Below are 27,527 nucleotides of genomic sequence, written 5' to 3' on the forward strand. Positions count from 1 at the left end.
GGCACCGTTTGACTGCGCTGTGCAGAGAGCATTTAAAATCCAACATTTGCATGTGACTCTTTGCCCCCTTCTTTTTTTCTAAAGTTTAAAAAACTGTTCCCATAACATCTCTGTGTGGTTTCTGGCACAGAGAGAGAGAAGCCATATCCTTATTCTCGGTCCATCGATTGGTATGCAAATGAAAGCAGTTAATTTGGACAATTAGAATAAATATTCTGGGACCTTTGTCAGCGAACCCCCCTGGAAACCCCCCGATAAAGTGAATCTGAACAAAAGATGTCTCGGAGATTAATTAGATATTTGATAAGACACGAATCCCTAATCGCAAATACAAGACACATGGGGCTGCAATGTGCTCCAAGTCATAATTAATACCATTTAACAAGATTTTCATTTGGGCATGAAATTTCTTTTCCGGGGCATTAAACATTGATTTATTCCATAGGGAAAAATAGGTGAATTTAAGAAAAACTGGCCAATGAACAACACTCACGCTTTAAAATAAATTTCTAAATAAAATAACATTTAGATTAAAAACAAAAAAATATAAAATCTACATCACACAGTTACAGCCTTTTTTGAGATGTTTTAATTACGATAAAATGAAAGTCTTATACGTGTGACTTTATACAGGTAAACATTTATATATAGATTTTTTTAAGCAAAGAAATAAAATGGTTAACCAAAGTTTAAAAAGCTGTGTACATACATATCCACAAAGTGCGTCGAAAGTAAACTCCCTGATTTCCAGGATACCAACACGAACAAAACAATCATAGCCTAACATTTACATGGAAAATAACACATAGTTTAGTCGTCAATATACAAGATGTAACTCACATTGTCCAACCAAAGTTCAACAGGTTTCGCGCACTGTCATTAGCAAAGCATCCGTTTCATTTTTCAAGTTGTCTCCTAAAAATTTCCCGAGGCCTACAGTGAATCACTCTGTTTTCTTTAGATGATTTTACGCATGAAATACTCGTTACGCCAGTGGAGAATAGTTTGTTTTTTTTTTTTTTTTAGATTTTGCTTTCGGAAACATTTTCTCCTTTTATTGTCTGTCAGATAGGACCCGTTTTTCATTGCTGTGCAGTTTTGAATGTGGTTTGATTTTGGACAGAAGCCTCAGGGCTCGTCGTGAGGAGACGGATCCTTAACAGTGATTCTGGGGTTTACACCCTCCAAAATAAGTTCAGGGGACTCGGACCTCGGGGTCTCCAGGTTACTGGTGTCGGTGTCACTGTCGCTCCCCTTTTTTCCTCCTCCACCTCCTGTGTGCGTTTTGATGTGCTTGCTCAAATGGTCACTCCGCATAAAGCGTTTGTTACACACCGGGCAAGCAAACCTTTTCTCGCCGGTGTGGGTGCGCAGGTGTCTTTGGAGCTCATCGGACCGAGTGAACCTTTTGCCACAGAAAAGCCAGTTGCAGACAAAAGGCCGCTCGCCGGTGTGCCATCTCAAATGCGCTTTGAGGTGAGATGTCTTTCCATACACTTTACCGCAGCCCGGGATGTGGCAGCTGTGGAGTCCCTTTCTCCGCAGGCTGGCCCCGGCGGGTCCCAGTCGCTCAGCCTCCTGGCAGTTTGGACAGTCACATGTTGCTCTGCCGGAGTACCGCCTGGACGACCTCGAGGAGCTACTTATTCCTGAACTGCCCCCTGAAATCATGGCGTTGGCGGCAGAAGCGTCTGTGTAAGTGGGGATGACTGTTTTGAAACCGTCCTGCGTTAACAGGTGCTGACTGGTGGACAGTAGGTGCGACGCGGAGGGGCTGATTCCAGTGGAGCTAAAGGCGGAGTGTGTCAGCGAGGAGAAGTCCGGGTTGTAGCCACTCAGCTGAGAGTGGATAGCCTGCGGGGTCCCGGAGTGCAGTGAGGTCTGGAGGGTACTTGCGGGATTCTGGACATCGAGCCACGAGCCGGGGTTAGTGTGGACATCCCACCACGAGGACGCACCGTTGGCAACATCTCCAGAGATGGTTGAGTGGAACCCCGACTTGTACCACGACTCGTACGGGTGCGCCATCCCTACCCGCGGGTACAGAGTCTCTGCTGATGTGTGGACTTTGGAAATAAACGCTGACTGTCCAGACTCCTGCGTCGTGACACTCGCAGAGTTGGAAAACAGACCGCCGTACTCTGTGGAAAATGCAGACGAGGTCGGGGAGGTGGAGGCTAAGCAAAAGGCGCTGTTGCCTGTGCCACTGGTCGGTGTTAGTCCTGTCGAAGCGCGGCTTGTTGCCACCGTGAAGCCGGGTAGACTGGATCCCAAGTTGCAGCTGGAGGAGGATCTCTTCCACGGATGAAATCCACCTTTTGTGAACGCGCTGGAGTCAGGTAAAGTTGTAAGAGGGCTGGTGTTACCAATTTTGTTGCAAGTTGCCGCCAGCATAGCTAAAGGTGTAGTTCCAAACCGTGGCTCTTCCTAAAAACACACATACACAGAGACAGAAATACTTAAAACATGATGACAAATGGAGCAAGATTTTCACTTAACTGGAGACAACGGCTATGGCGCAACATAACATGGCTACAACAAATTAATTAAAAACATCTATTTCTTTTTGTAAGTTATCTCAGACATTTTGGAAAGAGGAAAAACGAATATAACAAAAGTATTCTTTTTTTCAAAATTGTAGCCTTGCTTAATAACAATGAACAGTTTTTATGGAGTTTGTCAAAATACTGTCCTGGGCTGAAAATGTTGAAGTCACTGCAAAAGTTTGAGCGACTGTTTGTCCAGCATGTATGGACAATAAAGAATCACTTTAACAGCAAATCAACACTATCAGCTGTCAACACGTGATAAGTAAGAGTACAAAAGACACTAGTGAATCTACACGCATGTTTACAAAGACAACAAACATTTCTTCTGCAACCATAAGAAGACAAACAATAACTTTACGCACAACTTTGACGCGTAAATACAAAGTGAGACTTACCCCAAGTATAGACGTAGCCATATCCGGGGTCTGTGCAGTGATGAGGGTGTTTGCGATTTCAGTGCTGTATGGCTCCAATTTGATTCAGATTTCCCGTGTTGACTCGGGTCACACGGTTTCTCTCTTGGCTCGCAGCTCTCAACACTACCTAGTTGTAGTGAGCGTGTTCTTTGAAGTACAGCTGGCGAGGACGCACAGCCAATCTAATAGCTGCATTTGTGGCCGGGGTTTGAAGTCAGCCAATGAGAGAGTCGACCGCAGACAGAAACACCAAAAAGCCCCGCCGTCAATCATCTGTTGTGCTGCCTCTGCTCAGACTGTCATACAAGACACGAATTGGTATTTTTTTTAATGCATACAGTTATTTTTATGTATTCTCACACGAAGCCTCAATGTCTCCCTTCATTGCAGAATTGAGATCACACGTCAATTCTCCAGGAGGTAAGCGTTTCATTAATTTTCTAAGCGTTTTGTGGATTGTGGCGACACTGTTCTAGTTCCAGACTTCCCTTTCTGATTTTCAATATTCAGATCATGGACAACACGTCATTAAGAAGTTGTTGATTTCAGCACAGAATAGCAGTGTGAGAGATAAACTTGGAGATGACTTTATGAAAGCAGTCTACATCCACTGCATGCTGCTGCTGCTGCTCCTCCTGGGTTAGATGTGGCACAGTTAACGCAACAATTCTCATCCATGGTCCGGGGTTTATTTACAAAAATGAGACATTTGGACGTTAACGGCGATATTATTTAGGACATGTCAAAGAATATCCGAGTAAAGGAGGACATAACTCCTAATTGTTTAGATGTTTTTCCTTTAGATTTTTTTTAACTTTCAAGCAAAATTTACGCGCGTCTCTGTTCGTGCGTGTGTACGTGTTGGCGCGCGCCCGTGCCACACGTGTGCCCCCCCCTCCTCCTCCTCCTCCCGCTTACTTGTTGGGGGGCGTGCAGGCAAGGGGTTAATTAAAAATGACTGCTCGCTTTGTCAGCGCATGTAGTAGATCTGTTTTAAAAGACAAGTGTTTTATAGGTGGAAAAAAGTTCCAGCATCCAGCAGACAGCTACCTGCTGTACGGCCGCCACTCATCCCCATTTAACCCGTTTACCAGGACGCGTGTCTTTAAACTGGGGATTCAAATTTAACGCCAGCCTAATCGCACATTTAATTAAATTCTTCACAATGAAGATGATACTATTTTCCACCAGTATTTTTTTTTTAAACGCGACATTTTTCTTCTTAATATATTTATTTTTTTGTTCCTTAAATATGACAATTTCATAAGCCCGCATATTCCATAGCTTGTTAAAGCCCTCAAGGATAATAGCACAATGTAAAATTGACCTGCTCTGATGTGATTCACCATCCCTTTAAAAGTTAAAGCAATTTTCCAGAGAAAGGCTTGACCGAAAGATGTGCATTACAGTATTCAAAACGGGCAAATAATGCTCTATTATAGAGTGTGAATGCTGCCAGTAAACACAGGCGCAATTTGTTCAAATACTCCTTTTCTGCTTTAAAACCCCACCTTTGGAAGGGTGAATAAAAATCAGCCTCATCAAATACTGAGCGCTGCCAAGAAAATGGAATCATTTTTGCAATCATGACAATTTGGCAGAGTGCTGTTAACAGTATTAAATATCTGTTCTACATAAGCACAGTTGATTGTTGCTAAAGAAGTTAAATTAATCCCAGTGTTAAATTCAGTTCAGTTTTCCAATATTATTTCTTTTCTAAATGGTTTTATCCTTCAGTTAAATGTGTATTAAGGTTTTATAAAAACCTGATTTTGGACTGGAAAAAAATAATAGTTTTTTTTTTGTATACTATATTATGTCTAGTATTGTGTCTTAATATTGAGCAGTGTGACATTCATATTGGACCCTACAAAATCCAAAGGAGCCACAGGATGCACAGATAATATTGTGTCTTTTTTTTGTTTACATGTATTTGTAGAGAAAACACATTATCCTAGAATAACAAAATATTTTCCAGAGGATATGTTTTAGTGGAGAACACGATCCTGCCTTGTCATTCAAGTCAAAAAATTCTGAGCTGAATCTGTAATTCTGGACTCCATTCGTGAGCACTTCTCTGTGGCAATTAGGAGCCTATTACAAGCCATTAGATTGATCAATGTACCTTAAACAATGGGAATGATTTATTTGGTCGAACAAAACGCTCTGCATCTATTGTGATGAGTCTAAGTGGGGGTGCATCCATCAACAAAAGATAAATGATTAATTCAGACCTATTCATTTAAATTCTTTCTACAAAGCCGGCCTCACTTGCCTCAAATCCAGATTATTAGAGCCTCATTTTCTGCATGTTAAACTAGACAGCCTGCCGGATGGGGGCAATGGTTTTTGGTTGTGCCCCTGTGTGCTTTAATTTGTATTTCAGCAGAGGGAAGTTTATTTGAGGATGTTTAACTAATTGTTGTAATTTTGTGTGCTGGTGTGGCTACACCTGTTTCTCTCAAAGGGGGCTTGCAGGAAACTATGAGAGGAAGGATGTTACTTTATTTCTGTTGTGCTAAAGCTGTAAACATTTTTATCAGAGGAAACACAGTCAATAGAAAAAGTGGGCACAGGTTTTCAGATGTTTTTACTTACTGTGCCTTCTTCTGATAAATATTTCTAGGTTGTAAAAACTTACTATTTTTTTGTTACACAGGGCTCTACATTTCATCTGCCATTTACCACAAGTCTGTCTAATTCCATAGCTCATTCTTATTATTCTGAGCGACCACAGCAAGAAAACAGTGTCATACTTAATTAAAAAAGGGGCTATAAACAGGCGGAATGGCATGGCAGAATTGCTCAGACCTCTTAGTGTTAGACACCTTCAGTCAAGATTGAGGATTCAGATGTTTAATAGAAAGCAGACAATACAGTCAAGCCTCTGTTAAGGATTAACTATGCTTTTTATATCCACTTTTCAACACTAGTACACGAGGTTGATCTTACAGGAGCTCATCAACCTGCATCGATATTATTGACAGCTAAATTTGGAGGTGTAGGTCAGCTCGCCAGCTTACAGTGTCAACTTTCATTTCCAGAGGCTGCCTGTTCTATTTTGAGCGTTGGCAGTGAGCTGGTTGAAGTGCAGTCGACTGGTTGCATTCGAGGACTATAAGCTTAGCCCATTTTCTGTCAATGCACGTGTTTTTCTTGCCTTAGTGAACGGGTGTGGAGAAAAGCATAAAAGTGTGAGAAATGGCTCCAAAAAAGGTGCGTTTTTTGTTTCTGTTGAAGATGCCATTCAAAAATGTGAGCATGCATTGTAGATTATGTAATGGCAAGTGCTCTCTCTGACTGCAGGCATCTCTATATTGTCTTTATTAGGGAAAGGATGATGTACAAAAGCCACCCCCAGTGATCGGAAGGTTTGGCACTTCATTGAAAATAGGAATTGTCGGTCTGCCCAATGTTGGGTAAGTAAAATCTTTTAATTTTGCAGTTGTTCCTATGTGTGCCTTCTACTCCTGCACTATATTTGTCTGCCATGAAATATGAATGCATACAAGCGAGCATGTAAAGTGAGTACAGTACACTGCAAAGAGCAGACACTCAAATGAAAGTGCAGTCCACCTTTTTCCAAAAGCTTCACACATTACCGTGTTTTTAATGATTAAGTGTAAACCTGTCACATAAATAGCTCATTAAAACCCATGGATTTATTAAGATGTTAAAAGTAGCCTGCATTCATTAGCTTCAATCCTTAAGTTTATGAATGTGGGTTCTATTATTACAGCAGTGTCCTTTAATTAGATAAAACAGCAGTCTAATTCTGTGCTATCTCACTGTTTCATTAAAACTCTATGATAGCATGCAAACTTTAACCTTATATTCTCCCCTCTCTCTGCTGTTGTTGAAGAAAAGAAGTGTATTGTGCATTTGTTTTGCACTTATCACTCATCACAGCACACACGGTCAAAGGTTAGGATGCATCCTAGACAGCTCTGTGGGTAAATCACAGGGAAAGAGACACATAACACAGTCATATCTCAGGCAATTTGTGAGTTAAGAGGCTGACATACTGTTCACATGTCAGACCTGGTCAGACAAATCCATTTTGTCAGCATCTCCTGAGACCTTCAGCAACATCAGTGACATAGCATAATCAGAGGGCAGACCCTTCATGACATCCACACAGCCCCCCCTTCCTTTGAGGTACATAAAGGGCTGCTGTGATAGGTTGTCTTCTGCTCATCTTTTCAAACATTTTTTCAATAAAACATCATTAGCCTAGAAAGTTTTGAGAAAGAAAGCAAAGAGATCCATGATGGTATCCAGGTATTAACAGAGAGCTCAAGATCATATCCAGTTATTGAAATGTAACGTGCAAACCTTAGACAGGCCGAGGGTGTTTGTAGAAGTCACTTATTACATATTTAGTTCCTATAATACGTGTCTGCTAAAGAAAACTATGAGAGCAGACATTCAAATTAAAGTAAAGTGCTGGTTATAGTAGAGAAAAAAAACATATGCAGATGAGGTTCTCCACATATGTGTGACCACATACTGTGTACTGGTGGTTGTTTTGACAGGTTTTGGGGATTGCAGCACAAAGCTCTAACTCTCCAGTGTCCAGTGTTTTCCTTTCGTACCGCAGTGTAACCACACTGTCTTCCTGCTATAAGAAGTGGAACTCACTGAGGTTGCGGCCTGCCATACCACATTTGTGTCAAAGTACAACTTGTCAACCCTCCTATGGTTTCTTCATGAATGAACTATGTTCAGATGCCAGGCATCCGTTAGCTGGGCGTAACTGACCATCCTTCACACATGGGGAACTTTAGAGTACACCAGCCTTTTCAGCTTCATTTGGAGCAGCACATGTTCACAATATTTACTGCCATTCTCCTGCACACTGGCCAAATATTTGTTGTTTTTTCTCATAGAAATAGATGCAACAAAACAGCCTCAGTTCTTATACACACCATCTACCTAAACCTAAATAGGGTCGCAGAAATATATCTGCCACCTTCAGCTGAGCATCAACTCATATTTTTAGCTAGTATTTTTAACTTTTTTCATATACAGTACCAAGTGGATAGATGTGTGCAGACTCTCATCTTAACCATATAACCAAGATGATGGAGATTAACAAGGCACTCAAGCAGAAAAACAAAAGCCCACTTCCTCATGCAGGGTAGTAAACTAGCTTTATCAGTCCTAATATGGACTGCTGTTCACACAAACCTTAACCATTCTGAAGGACAAATAATGGAATAATATGGATTTTTTTTAGTGTTGCTGAATGTTATTTTTTGGCCCAAGCTAAAGGAAAATCAGCTCAAAAGTCACACCTGATAAAATAAATGGCACTAAAAATGTGTTTATTATCAACTTATCAAAAAACAAGAAATATAAACTTTGACCTTTAAGAGTTAACTCCTCTCTCATCCACAGCCTTTTTAATGTTACAATAACATTGCCTGCTGTCTGAACCCCCGAAAAACTAAAATGTTTTGGAAAACATGTGAGTATGACCAGAGAGGGAATGGCAGAAATATTCATTTCTTATGAGTATGCATCTCATCCCTGCTTAACTTTGTGTTTACCTCCTCAATTTACCAGAAGAAAAACAAAAGCACTCTTGACTCACTAACGCTGGTTTAAGGTCAGACGTTTTTCAATTTTAGGTCACAGCTGTTTATTATTGACTACCAATTATATGTGCAGAGTTTAGTAATTATTGTGTGGGGGAAGCAAACTTGAAAATGTTCCACTAAGTTTTTCCACTTCCACTAAGGCTGTAATCACAGAGGGTAACATAACTTGTTTTTTTTGTTTTAATCTCTTGACACAGAGCAGCATCTACAGGTCAAAAAGTCTATTGGTGAGGTTGATTTCAATAAAGTGTTTAACCCCTATGATTTATTATCTTAACAAAAAATCTTTGTCCTGAAAGAATAATCGTAAAAAAGCTAAAGTCAAAAGGTTTAGAAGTATTTTGAGTAAACATGTAAGTAGATAATCACCTTAACATTTATTTGAAAGATTTGTGAATTGAGAAAATAGAGTTTATTAAAGAATCTTTTACCAACGCTTGCAGTAGGTGCTGTGTGTCATGTGACATGTCTATATTTAATTATGGTATGGTATGGCAACAATATAGTGTATATACAGTACATTTCAATCTATAATTATCTGTATTATGTAATAGGTTACAGCCATTCATATTTGTTATTACTGATCAACTATTATCCTCAGAATTGCACAATAATCAAGTCACTAATTTTGCATGTTCTCCTTTGTGTTTGTAATTAAAACTGTACACCTGTGAGTGGCTGTAATGTTGCCGTGGATTCCTTCCTTCCACCAAGGTGACCCAGGAGCAGCCGTCAAGTAGAAAATCAACCCAGCTTTATATTAGGAATTAATACATGCACTTTAGCAGTCGCCAGCAATTTCATGCCTATAGAACTTAGCAAACAATCATTTCAATGTGAAGCACTGAGTGAGGGGACAAAGATGGAAAGTCCTGGATTATAGTTAACTGCCACACCATTATTACTCTTAGACACTCACCATTGTCTGTAGATTTTGAAGTACACTTGAGTGGCTTGTGCTGTACAAAATAAATCTCTCTGTGATCACAACATGAAGCAGCTGATCCTGTTCAACAGCTGAGATCAATCAGAAATGTAAATAGCCCCCTCAATCCCACAAACAGTTGATCCATTATGGGATTATCTAACCTTGTAATTGGCGTAGTATTTTATTTTTGTTTCAAGAGCTTAGATTCTGACCATTAGAGTAACCTTTCTTTCTTCCATGAAAATACAAAAATAAAGTCAGTCTTGCATAAATAGCTAAAGTGTTTCTGGATCATGCTATTGAATCATCAGGTTCTACACAGCAGCACCTTTCAGACGTCTTGACCTCACTGCTGTTTTTATTTTCAGGAAGTCAACCTTTTTCAATGTGCTGACAAAGAGTCAGGCAGCAGCTGAAAATTTCCCCTTCTGCACCATTGACCCAAATGAAAGCAGAGTGCCCATTCCAGATGAACGCTATGATTTCCTCTGCCAATTCCACAAACCTGCCAGGTATGGGGTCTCATCATTCACGTATTATTCACACTTCAGGTCTGTAGTCTGTGGCGCTTCTCCTGCTATAGGTATGAGAAAACATATAACCATGATGTTGACATGTAGCTGTGTGATGTGGTCTGTATAATGTTAGACTGCTCCTCTTCCTTCAGAGAAACTGTTGATGTATGTGAACCTGGTTATCATATACATTTATAGAGGCTGTTAAAGCAGGTTCAGATTCAGATTTTTCCATTCTATACTGTGTATGATTTATACTGCTAGTCCAACACATGCAAAACAGGTACTATTTGTGTTTACTGATAATGACACCAGTATCCATGCATACAATAACACAATGTTGTGTAGGTTTAAAGCTCTGCAGTCTGTCTACCTTTCAAGAAAAGACTATTTCTACCATGTACATTACAAGCTATTACTAGTCTAGACTATATCTAGATATCTTATAGCTCTATGCCATAGATTACTGTTGTCCATAAATGTTAAAACCAGCACATCTTCACAAATGAATGACACATTTGGTGGATTACGTTACTGTATGCCAGAACAGCACATCTGTCATCTGATCAAGGAACCATTATAACTGCAATATTCTGCTGATCTTCACCTAGGAGTCTAGAATTTGTGTCCCTCCTGACACAGTTGCTTTATTTGTGTTAGGTACCTCATCCACCACCCACTTTTGTTTTCTCTTGTGGTTCTTCCATCACAGTGGCCTTAAATTCTAGACCTCTTCGGCACTAATCAAACCAGAGTTAAATGGTTGCGGCATGAAGCACAGAGCAAAGTTGGTGGTTCATCTTACTTATCTGACCTTTTCTTGTGACTCTCTTGCATTGCAGCAAAATTCCAGCATTCCTAAATGTTGTTGATATTGCTGGATTGGTGAGAGGCGCTCATGCTGGCCAAGGCCTGGGGAACGCCTTCCTGTCCCACATCAGCGCCTGTGATGGCATCTTCCACATGACACGTGAGTCACAGGTTGAGGGGTTGCTTTTCTATAAAGAGTTTAATATCATCGTCAACAGTTGCTAAAGGTAAAGTGACCCCAAAGGCAGCTTTTGGCCATGCTCAGGCCCCACCACCTTCAGGCATGTGAAAGCAGAAGCCATTGTTTTACCGGAGCTTTAGCTAGCAGGGCATCTTGTGTGGCCAGTGCCAAGAACAACATAACAGTCAGGATTAATGAAGTCAAACCAAACCTCACATTCCTACTGGGAGGCTCCCTGAATGAGAATCAAAGGAGCGGTGGAGTGAGAGGGTCTGTGCCTGTTTTAGATGACACACAATCAGAAGCATGTTCAGAGGACTGGAAACATTACAAGAAGGAGCACTGCACATTATTGTAACAAGAGTCCTAATGCCACTTCTGATTTAGTTTGGGCGTAGAAGAGGTAAGTTAAAAAACATGTTATGAGCAATATCCCTCTTTTTCTGACTGTTTTATTTTTTAGCATCAATAATTTCTTGTGATCTATTTGTAATAACTCTTATAATGTTATTTATTTATATAGTTGGCTTCTGCGCCTTTCTGAATGTATAGATATAATAATCTCAGCCTTCATATCACTCTCTTAGTCCTCCTCCGCCTCAGGTTCTCCAGTGTCTGTGACATGGTGTTTGTCTTAGACAATTAAAGAGTTACACGCTAGAATAATTCAAATTACAGCAACTGAAATGCATGCAGAGGCCCTTTTAAAAATAGCTGAATTAGTTTGCTGATTGTATGCTGTTATTGACTTTCCCACTATGTGAAAAGAGCTCTGATTGGAGTCTTTGGTGGCAGGCACAGAGCGGACGCATATAAAGGGTTAAAATTAAGTCCATTTTTCTATATTGTTCCTATGTTGTCTCTATGTATCACTGACAAACACATTACTTCTGTTCCGGTGCAATTTTCAAATAGCCTTTCTGCATGATGACTGTAGTTTGTGAGAAGCAGAAGACCACCCACTGTAGGACTTGGTAATGATTTACAGAGTGAACAAGGGGTGCCAGGAGGGATAAACTGTTGTCAAAAACACAGGTCAAGAAATCAGGTTATATTCTTTATCTTTCATCATCAATAGATAACATAAAATGACATAAATATTCACATATAGTCTATCACTTAACAACTTAACCTTGTTTACAAGCAGCAGCCTTCAACACATGTGGCCCATGTGGAAGTGTTAAAAATTGCAGTTCACTTCATAGCCTCTAGAGGCTGACTCAGTCAATCCCCTTAGACCTTCAGGATAAAATGGCTAACTTTACAGAAACAACATCCTGACACAGAAGGTAACAATAGAATTAAATTAACATAGCAAAACTCAAGTTTAGAGCAGACCCAGCTGAGTGTAGAGTATTGGAGTGTCAGCTGATTCAGGATGTGGGTTTAAGACATATTGTGTCGAACTGGGTATTTCATTATTTTTTTATACTTCACATCAGAGTTCACATAAACTACTCTTTACAGAATGATGTGTCATCCGTCTGAAAGTTTTCATTGTGTTGAAGGGTGCACTGCACTCATGAAGTCTCAATCTAGACTGCAGATCTGTTCAATATCTTGAACAGATCTGCAGCCTAATAAGGCAACAAAGCCTTACCTTGATCTATTTTCTACTTTGTTCTACTGTTCTGTGTTTTGCATCTGTTTGGTTTCTGATTCTCTAAAAGTGCTCCTTGTTGTCTTTTGTATATCCAACTTTACCTCGAAGGGAACCACAATGCTGTCTTCAGCCAGTCAGGCTTTTTTCAGGGCTGCTCAGAACTTCTCCTGCAGCAGGGAGTTTTTTTTTCTTCCCTGAAAATGCCACCCTAAAACAGCATGCTACTTCCCATGGTTGAAACACACCTGACATCAGGGTTTAATTACACAAAAATAACTTGTTAGGATCCATTTGTTCTAGCTTTAACATCATTCGGGGATTTGTTGATTTAAAAAAAAACTGTCATCAGCCTTAATTATTTATTTTCATGTATACATGAGCTTTACATGCATATGTGTGTGTATACTTTTATATACCCTATTATGTGTGTGGTCAAAGCGACCCACAGTTCTTTTGCCGTGAACTAAATGTATATACCAGATCCTCACCCAAAACCAACTCTTTTGTTTCTGCTCACACAAAGAAGACAAACATTCACAACAATCGGAAATAGAAATCGAAAGCTTCTTTTCTGCGTGCACGTCTGGAACTATCCGCTCTGACATGCCATTGTTTCCACTCTTGTGAAGTCCCTGGAAACAATGTGGTTTGTTTCACAAGTTAACCATTAAACATAGCTGCTTTTGTTTTGTAATTATATCTATCTGGTGTTAAGCAGACTGCAATGCTGAAGCCACTGCTTTTATATAACTTGATTATATGGTTGTGTGGTTGTGGGGATCACACTTTTTGTGTGTCTGGAGTGGCATGGAAATTAATAGAAGAGATCCTACAGACAGCGGTAAAGTTTGTAACATGAAACAGCTGAGTGCAGTTGTGTGATTACTCATGCAAAGTGAGGTCATAAGCCATTGACCTGAATCTGATGAAATTAAGTCGTGAAGTCTTGTAAAACATTAGATATCAGCCCAAGTTTCTGCCAGTCCTGCTTGAACTTATTGTATGATCAGCTTATAGCAACAGGTTTTTCCAGGAAGTAGTTGTCCTAGATTATTCTCTTCAAGTCTGGTCTGCACATTATAAGTATTTTTCCTCCTCTAATGACTTTGAAAGATCTGTGTAAACAGAGGATTTGCTTTCAACAATACCCTCCAAAAACTATCAAAGTACATGATGACATCCTGAAAGCGGATTCTGTTGAATGCACTGTGTTTCCTGGTCTCAGAGCAGACATGGTTTGCAGGCTCCCAGTGCCTCTGCAGTGACTGGAAAGTGGTTTGAATCGTTTCTGCCTGAGACAAGACACAGACATGTTCTACTTCATCTACTCTTCTGTTCCCCGCTAGCAACTCTGCCAGCTCACCTGGCCTTATTCCCAGATGTTTGGTTTCCAGCAATTAGATGTTTGAATGCTCACACGGCGCCCCCTCCTCATCACTGTGGGAAACCTCTAGTTCACTTCTAATGAAGACTTATTTACGGGTGTATGGCACTCAGTAAGAATCTAGCCTTAAGATACCATGCTATAGCACATTTAACCTTCAGGGACTTTCTGTGGTTGTCGGCAGCCAAGTGGAAAGTAGCTGTTATTTTTGGCCGAGACTCTTCCTTACTGTGATATTCATGCTTTCAGCACCTGAATCCCTGGTTAAGTTTGATCATTTTCCATTTTCTGGAGGCAGATTAAACTTTAAGGAAAATTAAAATGTATCATCTGATGGACAGATGTTACATAGATATTGAGCTTTAACATGAAAAACATCTTTTAATTGGTAAATCATGCTTTTATTAGCTTAGCAACAGTTACACATTTCATAACCAGGTATTTGCTTCATAGCACTTTTCAAGAAAAAAGTGTCAAATGTCTGAAAAGTTAGTGTTTTTTTCTCATGCATTTCATTATTAGTAAATGTAAAAATTGTTGTAACCTGGTTTTAAGAAAAGTGGCTCCAGTTCCTGGAAACAGGGAGCCTGTATTTCTTATGAAGGTTATTGTGGTTGTCTTTGATCACAGCGCTGCTGTTCCAGTAAGAATTTTGTCTTCTCACCTCAGGACTGCTGTTCACACTTCTTCCTTTGTGTTTGCTAAGCTACCTGAGACCTGTGATTACTTCATATTTACAGTTGATAGTTTTTACTTTTACTGCCCCTGTGACCCAGCCCTGGATAAGCGGGTGACGATGGATGGAGTTTTTACTTTTTTGAGTTTTTTGTGTTTTAAACACCTAAACTAGCCCTTTTAAAGATTTAACACCAAATATTTGAATTCATATTAAAAGAAATATTAATTGCCTCTGAAAGTTCAATCAAAAACCTCTGATGTTCTGTTGTTTGGTGGCTGGTCTTATTTTGATTGGATAAAAGTGTCAAAAACACAATAAAAACAAATTTTCGTGTGAATAAGCAGCTCCTGTTCACTCACCTCTAAAAAAAACAAGTCCACCATTTACCAGTGACGTCTGTGACTTTTACATGAATCATGATGAATGCATGAATGTGTGCTTAAATGAGTTATAGGAGATTGTATTGGTGTTTGTTTATTGCATTATTCAGACGTCATCCCACACTCCACTAATGGCTCACAGGGATAAAATCAAACTGATTGTTTAGCTACAGGCAATACAAGCAAACTGGATTGACTATTCAGACAGAGATGATTTATGGCTGACCTGCCTCTTCACTGACGCCAGTGATGGCTGCTCTGCATGTTTTCAGCCTTATCACTCATCAACTCACAAATTCTCAAAGTTGACAATCGTCCAACACACCTCACTCAGCCCAGCTCAGCAATGTGTGGATTTGTCAGCAGTTCTTTTGGAGAATCTGTGATTGCACTGATTAAACAGTTGATATTAGAGTATAAAAAGTTATTTGTTGTTGAAAGACTTTGGCTCCTGAAGTGAAAAAAATGCTCAGATTCAGGGGCCAAACTAAAAACATACAGACTTCTACTTACACTCAAAAACTAAAATTAAGGAAATCATAGTCTCTCAGCAAACAATTTCAAATGAAAATGACAGCCAAGGAAGCTTTAGCTTTTGTGATTAGAACTGTGAAATGTTGCAGGTCTATGCACAAACTCTAAAGTCTCTAATGATCCAGTGACAAAAAATGTAGCAGCTACTTTGTTAGCTTGGGTGATAAGCCTGTCAAATCCTGCTATCGTCATTTCCAGTAAGTGCACAGCTTGTCATAGATAGATACAGTATATGTACTAGTTAAAGTGAATGGCACAGTTATATGAGGACAAAACATAGAAGGACTGATTCATTTTCCTTATATTATCATAACTGTTGCAATTGTTGAACAAAAAAAGGTTCTAATATAATATTGCATAATATTGCTTTATGTTATTTTATAAAATATTTCTGTTGTTCATGTTGTTTTTGGCTTAATGGCCATGGGTAAAATGCCAAATACCAAACAAAACAGATGAACAAAAACAGCATAAGCATGAATCCTTCAGGTAGGTTTACTGGTTTATAATATACTGTGCTGCCTGACCGTCTCCCTTTGTTGTAATTCTAAGGTTAGAGTAGCAATAATGCCTTTTAAATAAGTCAGAAAAATCTCTGCCCTGTGCTGTATGTGGCTCTTTGTTTATGTTTTAATCAACACTCCTATTGTAAAATCTCGATCATTTAGCTTTGGCGGTATCATCCTTCTTTTGTGTGTTTTTGGACTGTGTTGATGTGCTGTCACAGCATTTAAATGAGCAGTTTGCTTCAGCAAGAATGAAGAGTTTTTGTCAGCCTCCACTCATCGTGGATGATTAGAGAAAAATGTCTACCCATCTTGACTGGAGATCGCCACAGCTCCAGATAACATGCTCGGTGATTGAAGGTCGCAATATTTTGAATTCTAATGGGCCTGCAAGATGAATTGCCTGAAATAGACTGTAGAATCTTCCTGCTTCCTCCTCATGCCCCCCTTGCCTGTCCGCTGTGAAAAGAACCACTGGGAATGGCAAGGCCCGATGATCATAGAATTATTGGATGGTGATTCTAAACCCTTCAAAAGGGAGTTGCTATGGAGATCTCGTTCCAAACTGTGAAATGATTCACCTTTGAAAGGCTGGAGGGCCTGAAAGCTGAACACATCATTGTTCAGGTGGCGGTTGGTTAGGAAATTGCTGGTGTCTGTGCAATCAGCAGCACTATAGTAGTTAGGGATCTAAAAAGGTTTGTTCTCTGAATGATGTGGGACAACAGTGGTCTGCATATGACAGTTCCTTTCAATCAAGGCACTCTCATGCTCAGTGGTTTAACAAAATAAATGGAACGACAGAGGTTAAGCTAATGATACGGGAATTAATACTGTTGTTTTCTGTCTGTTAGTAGTTCAAATTGCATTTTCAGCTGCACAGAGGTTTTCTCCTTTGTTTTTTTCTTCAGTCTGTGAAAGATGCATCTCTAAAAGGCAGCACAGTTTTCAGTTAGTTGAGCTGGAGACGCCTCATGAGGCAGCGATATTCATACTATCGAGCACTGTGATTTCACTGTTATCTATGTTAGAAGATGGGATCATGTTGAAAACATGAGTCAGTGAAAGCCTCCAACACACCATTTTCTGGTGTCAAACAGCTTTTTTAGCAGCCAATATATTTGCTATAATTGACATAGTATGTGCAGAGAAACAAGGCTGAATATTCCACAAACTCTGTTACAGGAACAGTGTACTACAAATTGCTGTCAATCTCATGTATCCTAAAATGAATGTCAAGAAGATATTTCCTGAATGAACATAAATACCCTTATGTGCTTTTTTTAATGCTGGGAAGACATCTATAATGTGCTTTTTCCTGACAGACTCATAAAATAGCTTTTACTGCTCTGAATACCAGGAGAATTGCGGCACTGAGTTTGCATGAACATTTTAAAAGCAGCATGTGGAATGCAAGTCCTTTAGATGTGCTCTTACCCATCCTGCATGTGAAAACACGCACAGGAAGTTAGAAGTCAATGAATACTGTAATTTAACTGAATTATGTTGACCACATATCCTCCCAGGTAGCAACATCAGAGGAAGCAGCTCAATCTGTATTGATCTAGACTCGACTCAGAAAACGGTGACAGAAAAGTAATGCTACAAGCTAACTCAAGCCCGCTTGGTGCTAGTAGGTCTCAAACTAAAATACAGAGCTAATTTAAAATGCAACTAATTTTGCATAATAACAACAACTTTATTTCTTTGTTTTTTTTCCATTTAATTATGTGAATTTCAGTTACATCTTCTCAGGCTACACCTGCCTGCCTGCAGTGCTGCTGTAATTTTGTAGAGCTTAGCCTGATCCTTAATCAGGCCATTGAATACCACTCACCCTCTGGAGACTTAATCCTTTTGTTCTGTCAGTGAAGGCGCACCTGTTAATAGTGTCTGCATATAACATGAACTATTTGACACAAAGCAGTAAAACCTGAATTGAGAGATGGACCTGACTCCTGACAGTGTGTGTTTTCAGCCATCTTTTATTGTGAGTTTTTACTGTCTTGCACGTGGCTTTGTGTGGCTCCAGTGTTCTGTCTTCACACAGCTCCATACTCAGAGCCAGTTGTTAAAGGACTAATTGTGGAGATTACTCCATCAGATTTTCCTCCTCTCTTTCACCTCATGCATTTGTTGTTGAGCCCTACGCCTTGAATGGAAAGGCGGTAAAGTAGATGTGAATGTTAAATTAGGCGAAATTAATTAAAGCAAATTACTTTGGAATATGTGGTAGTCAGCATGATGACTAAATGGTGAGTGATCAGCTGCTCTTTGAAAGCCTGTTTGAAATTTTGATTTATTCGCGTCCATATTATGATGCATAACACTAGTTTAAAAAACTGCTGTAGATTAGTTAAGGGGAAAAAGTGCCTTACTTTAGGTGTTTTTAACAAATGTATTGTCACTTTAATTCTTTTAATACCAATAATTCATGAGTGAAGAGGATTTGAAATCTTTCCTCCTTGCTCTAATTAATATGTGCTAAAGTGAACAACAGACACATGCATTTTTCCACAGTGTATCACAACTATACATCATAATTGTTTATAATGTATGTATATTCTTGCAGCTAACAAAATGATTACATTGCATTATATTTTCTGAGTTCATGCAGACACAATAGCAAATTTTCATTCCAATCAGTGCTGAACAGGGAGCTGGTAAATTGGAGCAGCAAAACAATAATTCCACTGATTAGCCCCTTTCTGTGTGGCGTAAGTGAACTGTTTATACTGTGGAGTACCTCTGCAAGAGGAGAGGAACCAAAACAGCCTGATTAGGCAAAGAGTAATTGAATAAGTTCATTTCACCATGAGGACAACGCACAGGATGACAGCTTGCACAAAAGTCTACAGCTTCTGTTGACTTGCATGAGTAATAAGGTGTAGGGCTTTTGGTTGTCAGTCATTTTGTTGTAAAAGCCATTTAGTTTAGAAAATCAGGCGTTTTCCCTCCCTAATACAAGAACAGATATTATATCTTGTGCATGTTGAAGAGGTGTGTATTATCTCAGTTTACAAGTTACATATAAACATGTAATGGTGTCAGAGTCACTGGTTTCTATGGTGAATAATATTGAGAACATACCCTTAGGTTTTGCGAATAGCATTTTAAAAATCTCTTTTTATTCTGCTCTTATTGTAAAACCTTATTATAATTTATATATATTAAGTGCTGTCCATTAATTTTTGGCCATGAATGGGGAAGAATGTTGGCAGCTCTTGCTTTAAGCTAAGGTGCTAACAGAGTCACTAACATGCAGATTTTTTGCACATAGGCTGATGTTTTCCTAGTTTAGGCCGTTGTGATACTGGTGCAAATCACCTCCTTTCAATTTGTCACAGTAATGTGCATTGATCCACTACAATACCGCTTAAAGAGGGTGAGGAGATGCATACACAGGAGTGAGAAACTATACCCATACCCAAAAAAGTTAGTTTGCCAGTGTATGTTTTTTTTTAATATTCTGTAAAAACAAAAAACAACCATGAACTCAAAAGATGGCAGCACCCACCCACCTGTTCATCCACCTTCACTTACCTGATCCTGCAGATTTCGCCACAGCATAGAAAGTAACTTGCAGTTATTTCACCAGACTGAAATCTTAGGCACTGTCAGAGAGATTAAGATCCACCTGAGTCCTAACACTGAGTCAAAGCTGAGATGATTGTCTCCGTTTCCTCTATATTTTCCATTTATATTGTGAACAAATCTGAGAAAAAAAAAAAAATCTGAATTGTTTGGTGTTCAATGAAGACCCGACAGCCCGAATGCTAGTTGTACATATTTATCCTACAGGAGATATAAATGCATTTGTCATGGCAATCTTTGGCACTCAGATACATAGGAAATAGAAATTGTTCCTCAGGGGATCATAAATATCAACAAAGGCACCATCCATAGTCTCAAGACTAGTGTCAATAGCATTGACTTCTTAACAAATAACCTTGACGTCAGTTTGATCACTGGCTTAGACTCAAACCTCTCTTAGCCTCATATTAAGACATTGTTTTAATAAGATTGACCCAAATCTCAGGTATGCAGTTACTTGCTATGAATCATCAATATTTTCCTTATGTGTCACTGTTAGAACTTGTGAGATATTAGCTTGCAGGGCCTCACCTATCAGCAGCTCCTCACACACGCAGGTATCAACACATGTTCGCTGAAGTGATTCGTCGATAACATTTAGTGACTTCACCACGCACATTCCAAACATAACACCTTTCAACACTTCCATACTTAAAGCCAAGTCATTATTCACCTGACTTCCACCTGCTTGGTGAATGAGATGGCATTCCCATTATGCCACTTTGTGAAACTTGACGAATTTCTGTTATTGACAGATTTACAACATGCGCAAATCCAACATGAAAATCTACCATGAAGACGCTCCAGTCCAGATACACATTCTAAATAAGTAGCGTTATTTTAAATTACCTCATTTTTCCTGTATTAGATCACAATTAAACCATAAACCAAGCAGCTACAAACATGTTTCTAACATAGTTTTATCTCTGTCTAAATCTTCTATAAAAAGAAAATAATACTTGCATCAGTGCCAATGTGAAAGTGCTGAAACAAAAGTGAGTCAATGAGTTAATCCCACCTGAAATGACCAACTTTACAGAGGAAATAAACTGTTTAAATTAAATTTAATTTCTACAGCAGAAAACCCCTGAAGGGGGGAGTGGCAGATTTAAGTGACAGTAGGATGCCATCTCAGATTCTCAGCAGCTCCACTCTCACTCCTCTGCTTTGCATAACCCAGGAGTTAAGACTGATGATGTTATGTTGGTGCCAGTGTTAGTAACTCTACATGTGACAAATTATGAAAAGCTACAGAGATTTGCCCTTATAGCACCGCTCTCCTTGGTATGGATGCTACATGTAGGGCAAATGCTGATTTGTTGTTAAAAACGTCAAGCATCTACCTATCTTTGATGCTGCCCCCATGTGGGGCACAAATAAGTGTGCGTATAAGTTGACTCAGGGTTAGCATCATCACACAGAGCATTAGAACCTTATTTCAGCAAACCTATTACAGAGTTTGTCTTTATCCATAGCCTATGTTGATAATATTTTATTTTTTATTTTTATTTGATCCTTGAATATACAATAAGATATTGCTATGCATATGCCATGGTTGTTTGGTTAAAGACCCCCTAAGAATAAACATTCAGTAGAACAGTCCACTATACGTGCCACTATGATGTTAAAGGCTGTCACTTTCATGTGACAGATGTACACTCGTGCTCCCCACCCACTCCCCTCCCACTGGAGAATCAGAAGGAGTCCTGAGAGCCGTTGGTGGCTAAATGGTCTGCTTCTGAGCCTCATTACCTAATCACCAGCACAGACACAGCTAAGATGCAAATGATTACAAGATGACTGTCCTCTTTCATTTGTGAGTGTTGACATTTTCTCTTAAATCATACTTAGTTTTGTATATTTGTCATGTTTTTTTTTACTTAATGGTTAATATTTGTTAGACAGAGGTAGAAAAACGCAGGTCCAGGCGCTCTTTACTTCATGCAGATTGACAGACAAGCCTGTTTTGTTGCACTTAAAGCCAATTTTAGTGGAGCTCACTGTGACACTCTAAGCTGGTTTCTCATATTTCTGACACTGAAAAGAAAGACTAAATATATTCCTGAATATTTGATTGTATTTGTTATGACTTTCCTTTGACACCCACTGTGCTTTTTCATGTGGATGTTTATTTTTCCCCATATTCTCTGCAGAAGCTAATGATTTTTTTTTTTTTTTTAGCTGAATCTAATCACCGTTTCACATTTGATCTCACAAAGTCGATGTCATTGATTTTGTTACACTGATTCTCTCGTGTGTATCATATATGTAGTGTTGTTGTTGTTGATGATGATGCTGGGGGGTAAAAAAAAAAAACTGTGCTGATGCTCTCCCTGTGTGTTTGTGTCCTGTCGTTTCAGGTGCTTTTGAGGACGAGGATATCATCCATGTTGAGGGGACAGTGGACCCAGTGAGGGATATGGAGATCATTCACGAGGAGCTGAGGCAGAAGGATGAGGAGATGATCGGTCCTATTATTGACAAGCTGGAGAAGACAGCCATTAGAGGCGGTGACAAGAAACTCAAACCAGAATATGTAAGTCAATGTCCCAGCAGGGCCTTTGCTCCCCCTCACGGCAAGGCACAAATAATAACCCTCCCACACACATGGCCAAGGAGAAAAAAAGTATGTTTTTTTTAATCTCCCTCCAATAGGTCTCACCCCTCCCCCTGGCCCATTTTTTTCCCTTTCTGAGATTGAAAGTGATCAGGGGTCAGGGGTTTTCTGCTGTAGAAATCATTAATAGTGAGTTACTTATTCAGCTGCTGACCCTGGGTCACAGCACTGGGCTAATGAAAGTGTTTCCACACAGCTCTTTTCATCTAAAGTAATACTCAAATCATGGCACAGCTCTTGCTGATGCTTATACACCTACAGCAGCTCAGGAAATTGTGTAAGGCCATACAATGGGTGACACATATGCCCATACCTCGCTATGAATACCGTAAATGTTTAGAATATTCTTTGACAGAAAAGTCTTGACTCTCAGAGGAGCAGGGCAAATCACAGGGTAAGAGGAGAAAAATAATCCAGGATGTCAGTTTGTGGATTCACATTCGGATAGTTATATTGTAACAGTAATGAGGCCGCACCTTTAGCAATGATTTGGTTGTAAATGTCACATGATGTGTTTCTATCACTGGAGCAGGCCGGCACATAAGGGGGATGTGGCCTTTCACTTGGAGCGGGCCAATTTCAGGGCCTAACACACCAAAGCTCTGACCACTCATTACACTAACGAGAGGGGCTATTTCACCTGCTGCAGAGGCCCCCATGACTGGTTGGTTCCCCTCAGACGAACCCCCTCCCTTTATTACCAACAGCACTTCCCCACACCCCTGTAGCCCCACAGACAGGAGCCATTCAGGCTAGGCAGGTGGCCGCTTACGCACATAATTGCTAACAATTTTAGGCAATGAATAAAAATGATCTACATTACTTGTCAAAGGTTGCGCACACGTCGGCAAGTGAGAATCTATAGAAGACCTCTTTAGATGGCAAAGAATGGTGCTTATCAAAGGCTGCACTAAGCTTTCAGGTGGGAGGGATTGTGTGATTGTCTCACCGGCCGAGCTTAGTGTTTGACACGCTCAGCTGTGTGTAGACACACATGTTTATGTTAGCGTTTACATGCAGAACAACAAGACTGTCTAAAAATATACAGTATAAAGGAAACAATAGGTCTTACTTTTATGCTCTGAATTGGTATATGTGTTTAGATGGTTATTACTTGAGTAATAAAATACACATTTAAAATAGGATTTAGCTCTACAGGTCTGCATGTAGCATGAAATATCATGAGCAAAACAGCTTTATGAAGCTCCTGGTAGATTTGAATAATTATAACAATGACAGTGAAATGAGGGGACAACTTATTTTCTTTATTATTTATCTGATTACATATACATTAGTATATGATGCGCGTAAAGAGCTGGTTTACAGTTAATGCATAAATAAAATGAATTCATTAAAAATGAAATAGTATAAAAAGCCTCACAAAAATGGCAATAATGTGCCTTTAGCAGCACACATGCAGACACTGAAAAGAACTTCCTGCATATTGTTGTAGATGTTTGAAATATAATGACGCCTTTCTCATGCACGTAAAGAATAATGTTACATATTTGTGGTTTATGGCCAAGTAAAATAAAAAGGTTTTGAGGGCATCCTGCATTTTTCTAAGTACTTCCTGCAGAAACAGGATTCAAGGAGATGATTGACACTAGAAAAAAAAATACAGATTCATAGACTGAGACAATACACTGTTTAAGGAGAAAAAAGAATTATTATTGTAAAGGGTTATACCATGGGTAGAATTTCTGTAAAAAAAAAAAAAAAAAAAAGCCATTTGCTGTAATGTGTTTAAGGTTAGGCTTAATGTATGCGCATACAGGGCTCAAATGTATGCATTGTTCATAAGATTTAAATCCATTTTGCTGGTGCTGTGTTTACAAGAACAATGTTTCATTGCTTTTGTCCACATGAATCCTCAAAATCCCTATCCTTACAAAACAATAATAAGAAACCGGCCCACCAGCGGCGCTTCATGGTGGCAAGCGTATGTGTTTGACCCCTGTGGGACCTATATGCCTTTTATTAACACCTGCCTGTTAGAGGAGCGCTGCACGGCGGCTGCGAGCTGATGAGGGAAACCTGGAGCGGGTTCAGCCTGTGTCACTGGCCGTTTGCTGTTTCCATTTCACAGATGATTAATCTCTCTGTGAAGACTTGGGCCGGCGCGGGCGGAGTGTATGCAGCTCTTCCTGCGCTCTCTCCCGCTGGCTGCACTCTGGCTGCCTGACTAAAAGGCCTTTAGAATTCCTGTGGAGAGAGATGTGCAGAGAGTGAATGCAGCTGGCTGGGGGTCAGTGTGTGGAGCTTTTTCTGCCATTGTGTAATTGAGGCTCTGGCAGGATTTTTTCCTCAGTTCTTTCAAAAGGGAGTATGATTGTGAAGTGCTGCAAGGGTTTGGGGAGGGAAAAGGAGGTAGGGGGAGTGTTGCAGGGGGTGGGGGAGTTTTTATATGAAGGGGGAGGTCAAGTTGACAGGAACAAAAAGAATGTGTTCCGCTAATTTCTGTGGGGCTGGATCAACAATAATAGGCTCAATTTCTTTATTACAAATTTTATAACTACCTCCCTCCCATTTTCCCACCCTTTTCCGTTTCCAGATCCTGTCAAGACCCAGTCTTGCCTGTGGTCTCAACCCACAAGTACCTCGGTAATGAATGTGGCATACAGAGCTGGAAATGCTCAATATTTTCTCCAGAAGAAACAGTGAATAATTAGCTCTGTACCTCACTAGTGCTCATTCAGAATGACTACATTCTGCAATGTGCCCGAGGAAGGACCAATAATTTACACCTTACTAACCAACTTCCAATTAGTACCCCACTTTTTCCAATTTTGTCTCCTCTCTCCGTCCTTTTCATTAAACAGTCCCGATGGAATATGGATGTATGAAGCTGGGACTCCAAGAGAGAGACACCCCAGAAGGCATTTTGTCATGATTTAAAGGAGGGAAGGGGGTCTTGTGCATGCCATCCCTGTCAAAGCCAGGCCACTCCTGCTTGAATGCGAGCAAAAGCCATTGTTCATTTTGGCATCAGGATGCCATGCATTTAGGAAATAATTACCCCATACCCTGCTGGGTTTGTACTCTTTTTCATCTCCTTTAATGGCTTCTTGTTCATTCTATTTCAACCCCAAACAGGACGTTATGTGCAAAATAAAGAGCTGGGTTGTGGATGAAAAGAAACACGTCCGCTACAATCACGACTGGAACGACAAGGAGGTATGGCTTTGATGTTACTGTCAGATTTCTTAATGTGATTTATCTCACTAGCTTTTCACATGACCTAAAAGTACAACTGCTGCTTCCTCCTCTGTTTTTGCTTTTTTTTTTAACATTAGTTTAATACAAGCTAATGACATCTGGCCATGCTGATCTTGATTTGGAGGCTTCATAGTTGCTCCCCATGGTGCCCATATATACCAGACTCTAATTTGATTTGGCTTCACTTGTCTCTGTGCTGTGCCTTCCTCAAAGACTGGAAAGTTGTGGGTTCTCACTACTCGCCTTCTCTGTCTTTTCCACAGATCGAAGTGTTAAACAAATACTTGTTTTTGACATCCAAACCAATGATCTACCTCGTTAATCTCTCAGAGAAAGACTACATTCGGAGAAAGAACAAATGGTAAGTGCTTTGCAGAAGGGGCGGGAGCAGATTCACTGCACTCACTAAAGAGCTTTCCGTCTACTTGTGTGCATAATTTCCTCCATAACTTTGACTCTGTCTGCAGTTGGCCACAGAGAAAAGTGTGTGTGCATGCTTCTGTGTATTCACGTGCGGGGTGTGTGAGACTGACTCTGGTCTCCTGCTGACACAATCGGTCATATCGTTGTGAGAGGATCTGCCTGGAGGTGGCACTAAGAAAGCTCTAACACAACATCCAGCTCTGCAAAACCTCAACCAGCCTCCAGTCCCTGCACTTCATTAAGCACATACTAACATATGGTTTCTATTTTCCATCAAAATTTCTCATTTCCATATGATATCAAAGAGAGTGGAGGCCTTAAATGACAACAAAACAACAAGCCTTATGTATGTCTGAAGCCAAACAAGTGATTAATATCGTCTGGAGTCCACCAATAAATCATAGAACTGTTTAAATATAATGTGAAATTGTTTTAGCTCCAGATATTGTCTTCACATGTTGGTACTTTTGCTTTACAAGCATCAATTTACAGCCATGAAATTCCCACAGTTGTAGAGCTTCCTAGTGATCACATGCATGTTTTTCAGAGATTTATACAACTTATACTGCAGGAACAACACTACTCATAATGTGAACGGACTAAACATAAGCCTTAATGCACTGGCATAACTTCTTTGCTGTGTGCAGCCCTCTGCTCTGCCACAAACACTTTTTATAGTAATGTTGTGACTGGCCACGGTGAGAGCAGATCTAGAAGGCTGGTGTTAGACATCCATTATATCTAAAAGGGCTACTTTTCTACACTACAGCTGTTTTGTCAATAACACCAACTTGTGGATTGTTATCACACTTTTCCAATTGGCCTCTAAGGCTTGTGGTGTCACTTCTAACAAAAAATTTTTTCTTTCTTTTTTTTTTTTTGCTTGGCAGCATTGTATTACAAGGGAAGTTGTTTACCTATGACTGTTGGTTAAATTTTTTCCTAACACGAAAGTATGTGTGTCAGACAGAGAGAGGGAGGAGGAAGAGAACTCATAAATCAAATGATTCATGGCAAGTGGAACATCCGTCATCAGTAGGAAGAGAGGTTTTTCACATTTGTGAGTGTGTGTGTGAGTGTGTGTGTGTGTGTTTTTAACTGTGTGAAATGCAATAAATCTCAGAGCGTTTTAAACAGGCAAACAGTAGTGCTCAGGTGGCCTCAGGGCTCCGTGATGAACAATGCCGACATCAAAGTGTTGATGTTTGACAAGTGATGAGTCACTTCCCTTGTCCAGAGAGGAGCTCACACCTGTATGGAGATGATTACAGGTAGATCTAGCTGGCCCTAATTGTACAATAAATGCTGCTCTCAGCCCTAATGGCAGCTAGTCTGCTACAGAGACGCCAGACTGCCATTTGGCTGTCGCCATGCTCCCGTGTTTTTCCACCAGCACAGTTGAGATGATGATACGGTTAAGGACTATTCAAAGCAAACAGCAAGACAAATTGCAATCTCAGCTTTAATGTGTTGAGGAAAAGAGGGGGAATCGTAGAATGAGGCAAATAAGCCAATTTTATCTGTTTCACTCTCGAGACACTTTTTCAGACCATTTCACAGGTTCAGTTCGCTGCACTGTTTTTGTA

At 39.9% G+C, this 27,527-nt stretch overlaps 2 protein-coding genes across 3 annotated transcripts in view; one reads left to right on the forward strand and one right to left on the reverse strand.

Annotated features, from left to right (window-relative positions):
- Positions 1-707: 707 nt before the first annotated feature.
- On the reverse strand, positions 708-3,101 carry sp9 (sp9 transcription factor). Its single transcript, XM_028393257.1, has 2 exons — positions 2,945-3,101; positions 708-2,427 (listed from the first exon to the last, which is right to left on the reverse strand). The coding sequence occupies exons 1-2, from the start codon at positions 2,963-2,965 to the stop codon at positions 1,129-1,131; spliced, it is 1,320 nt and encodes a 439-aa protein (XP_028249058.1). The 5' UTR covers positions 2,966-3,101; the 3' UTR covers positions 708-1,128.
- Positions 3,102-6,042: 2,941 nt separating this feature from the next.
- Positions 6,043-27,527, forward strand: part of LOC114426098 (obg-like ATPase 1) — a 35,925-nt gene continuing 14,440 nt past the window's right edge. The window contains exons 1-7 of one of the 2 annotated variants that reach the window (XM_028393258.1): positions 6,043-6,181; positions 6,296-6,384; positions 9,865-10,008; positions 10,854-10,981; positions 22,043-22,218; positions 25,396-25,476; positions 25,782-25,879. In XM_028393258.1, coding sequence (XP_028249059.1) covers positions 6,167-6,181; positions 6,296-6,384; positions 9,865-10,008; positions 10,854-10,981; positions 22,043-22,218; positions 25,396-25,476; positions 25,782-25,879 — 731 coding nt within the window. In that variant the 5' untranslated portion in view covers positions 6,043-6,166. Of the gene's footprint in view, positions 6,182-6,295; positions 6,385-9,864; positions 10,009-10,853; positions 10,982-11,269; positions 11,406-22,042; positions 22,219-25,395; positions 25,477-25,781; positions 25,880-27,527 lie in introns of those variants that run through there. The other variant, XM_028393259.1, reaches the window with a different exon arrangement.

Source organism: Parambassis ranga, chromosome 21, assembly GCF_900634625.1.
Source record: "Parambassis ranga chromosome 21, fParRan2.1, whole genome shotgun sequence".
NCBI classification, from domain to species: domain Eukaryota; kingdom Metazoa; phylum Chordata; class Actinopteri; family Ambassidae; genus Parambassis; species Parambassis ranga.

What these genes read in the sequence shown, in the direction of transcription:
- sp9 (XM_028393257.1), bottom strand. Translation starts at nt 2,965, where the DNA reads ATGGCTACGTCTATACTTGGG. An exon ending in TGGCTACGTCTATACTTGGG is followed by an intron (nt 2,428 to 2,944) that starts GTAAGTCTCACT and finishes GTGTGTTTTTAG; the next exon opens with GAAGAGCCACGGTTTGGAAC.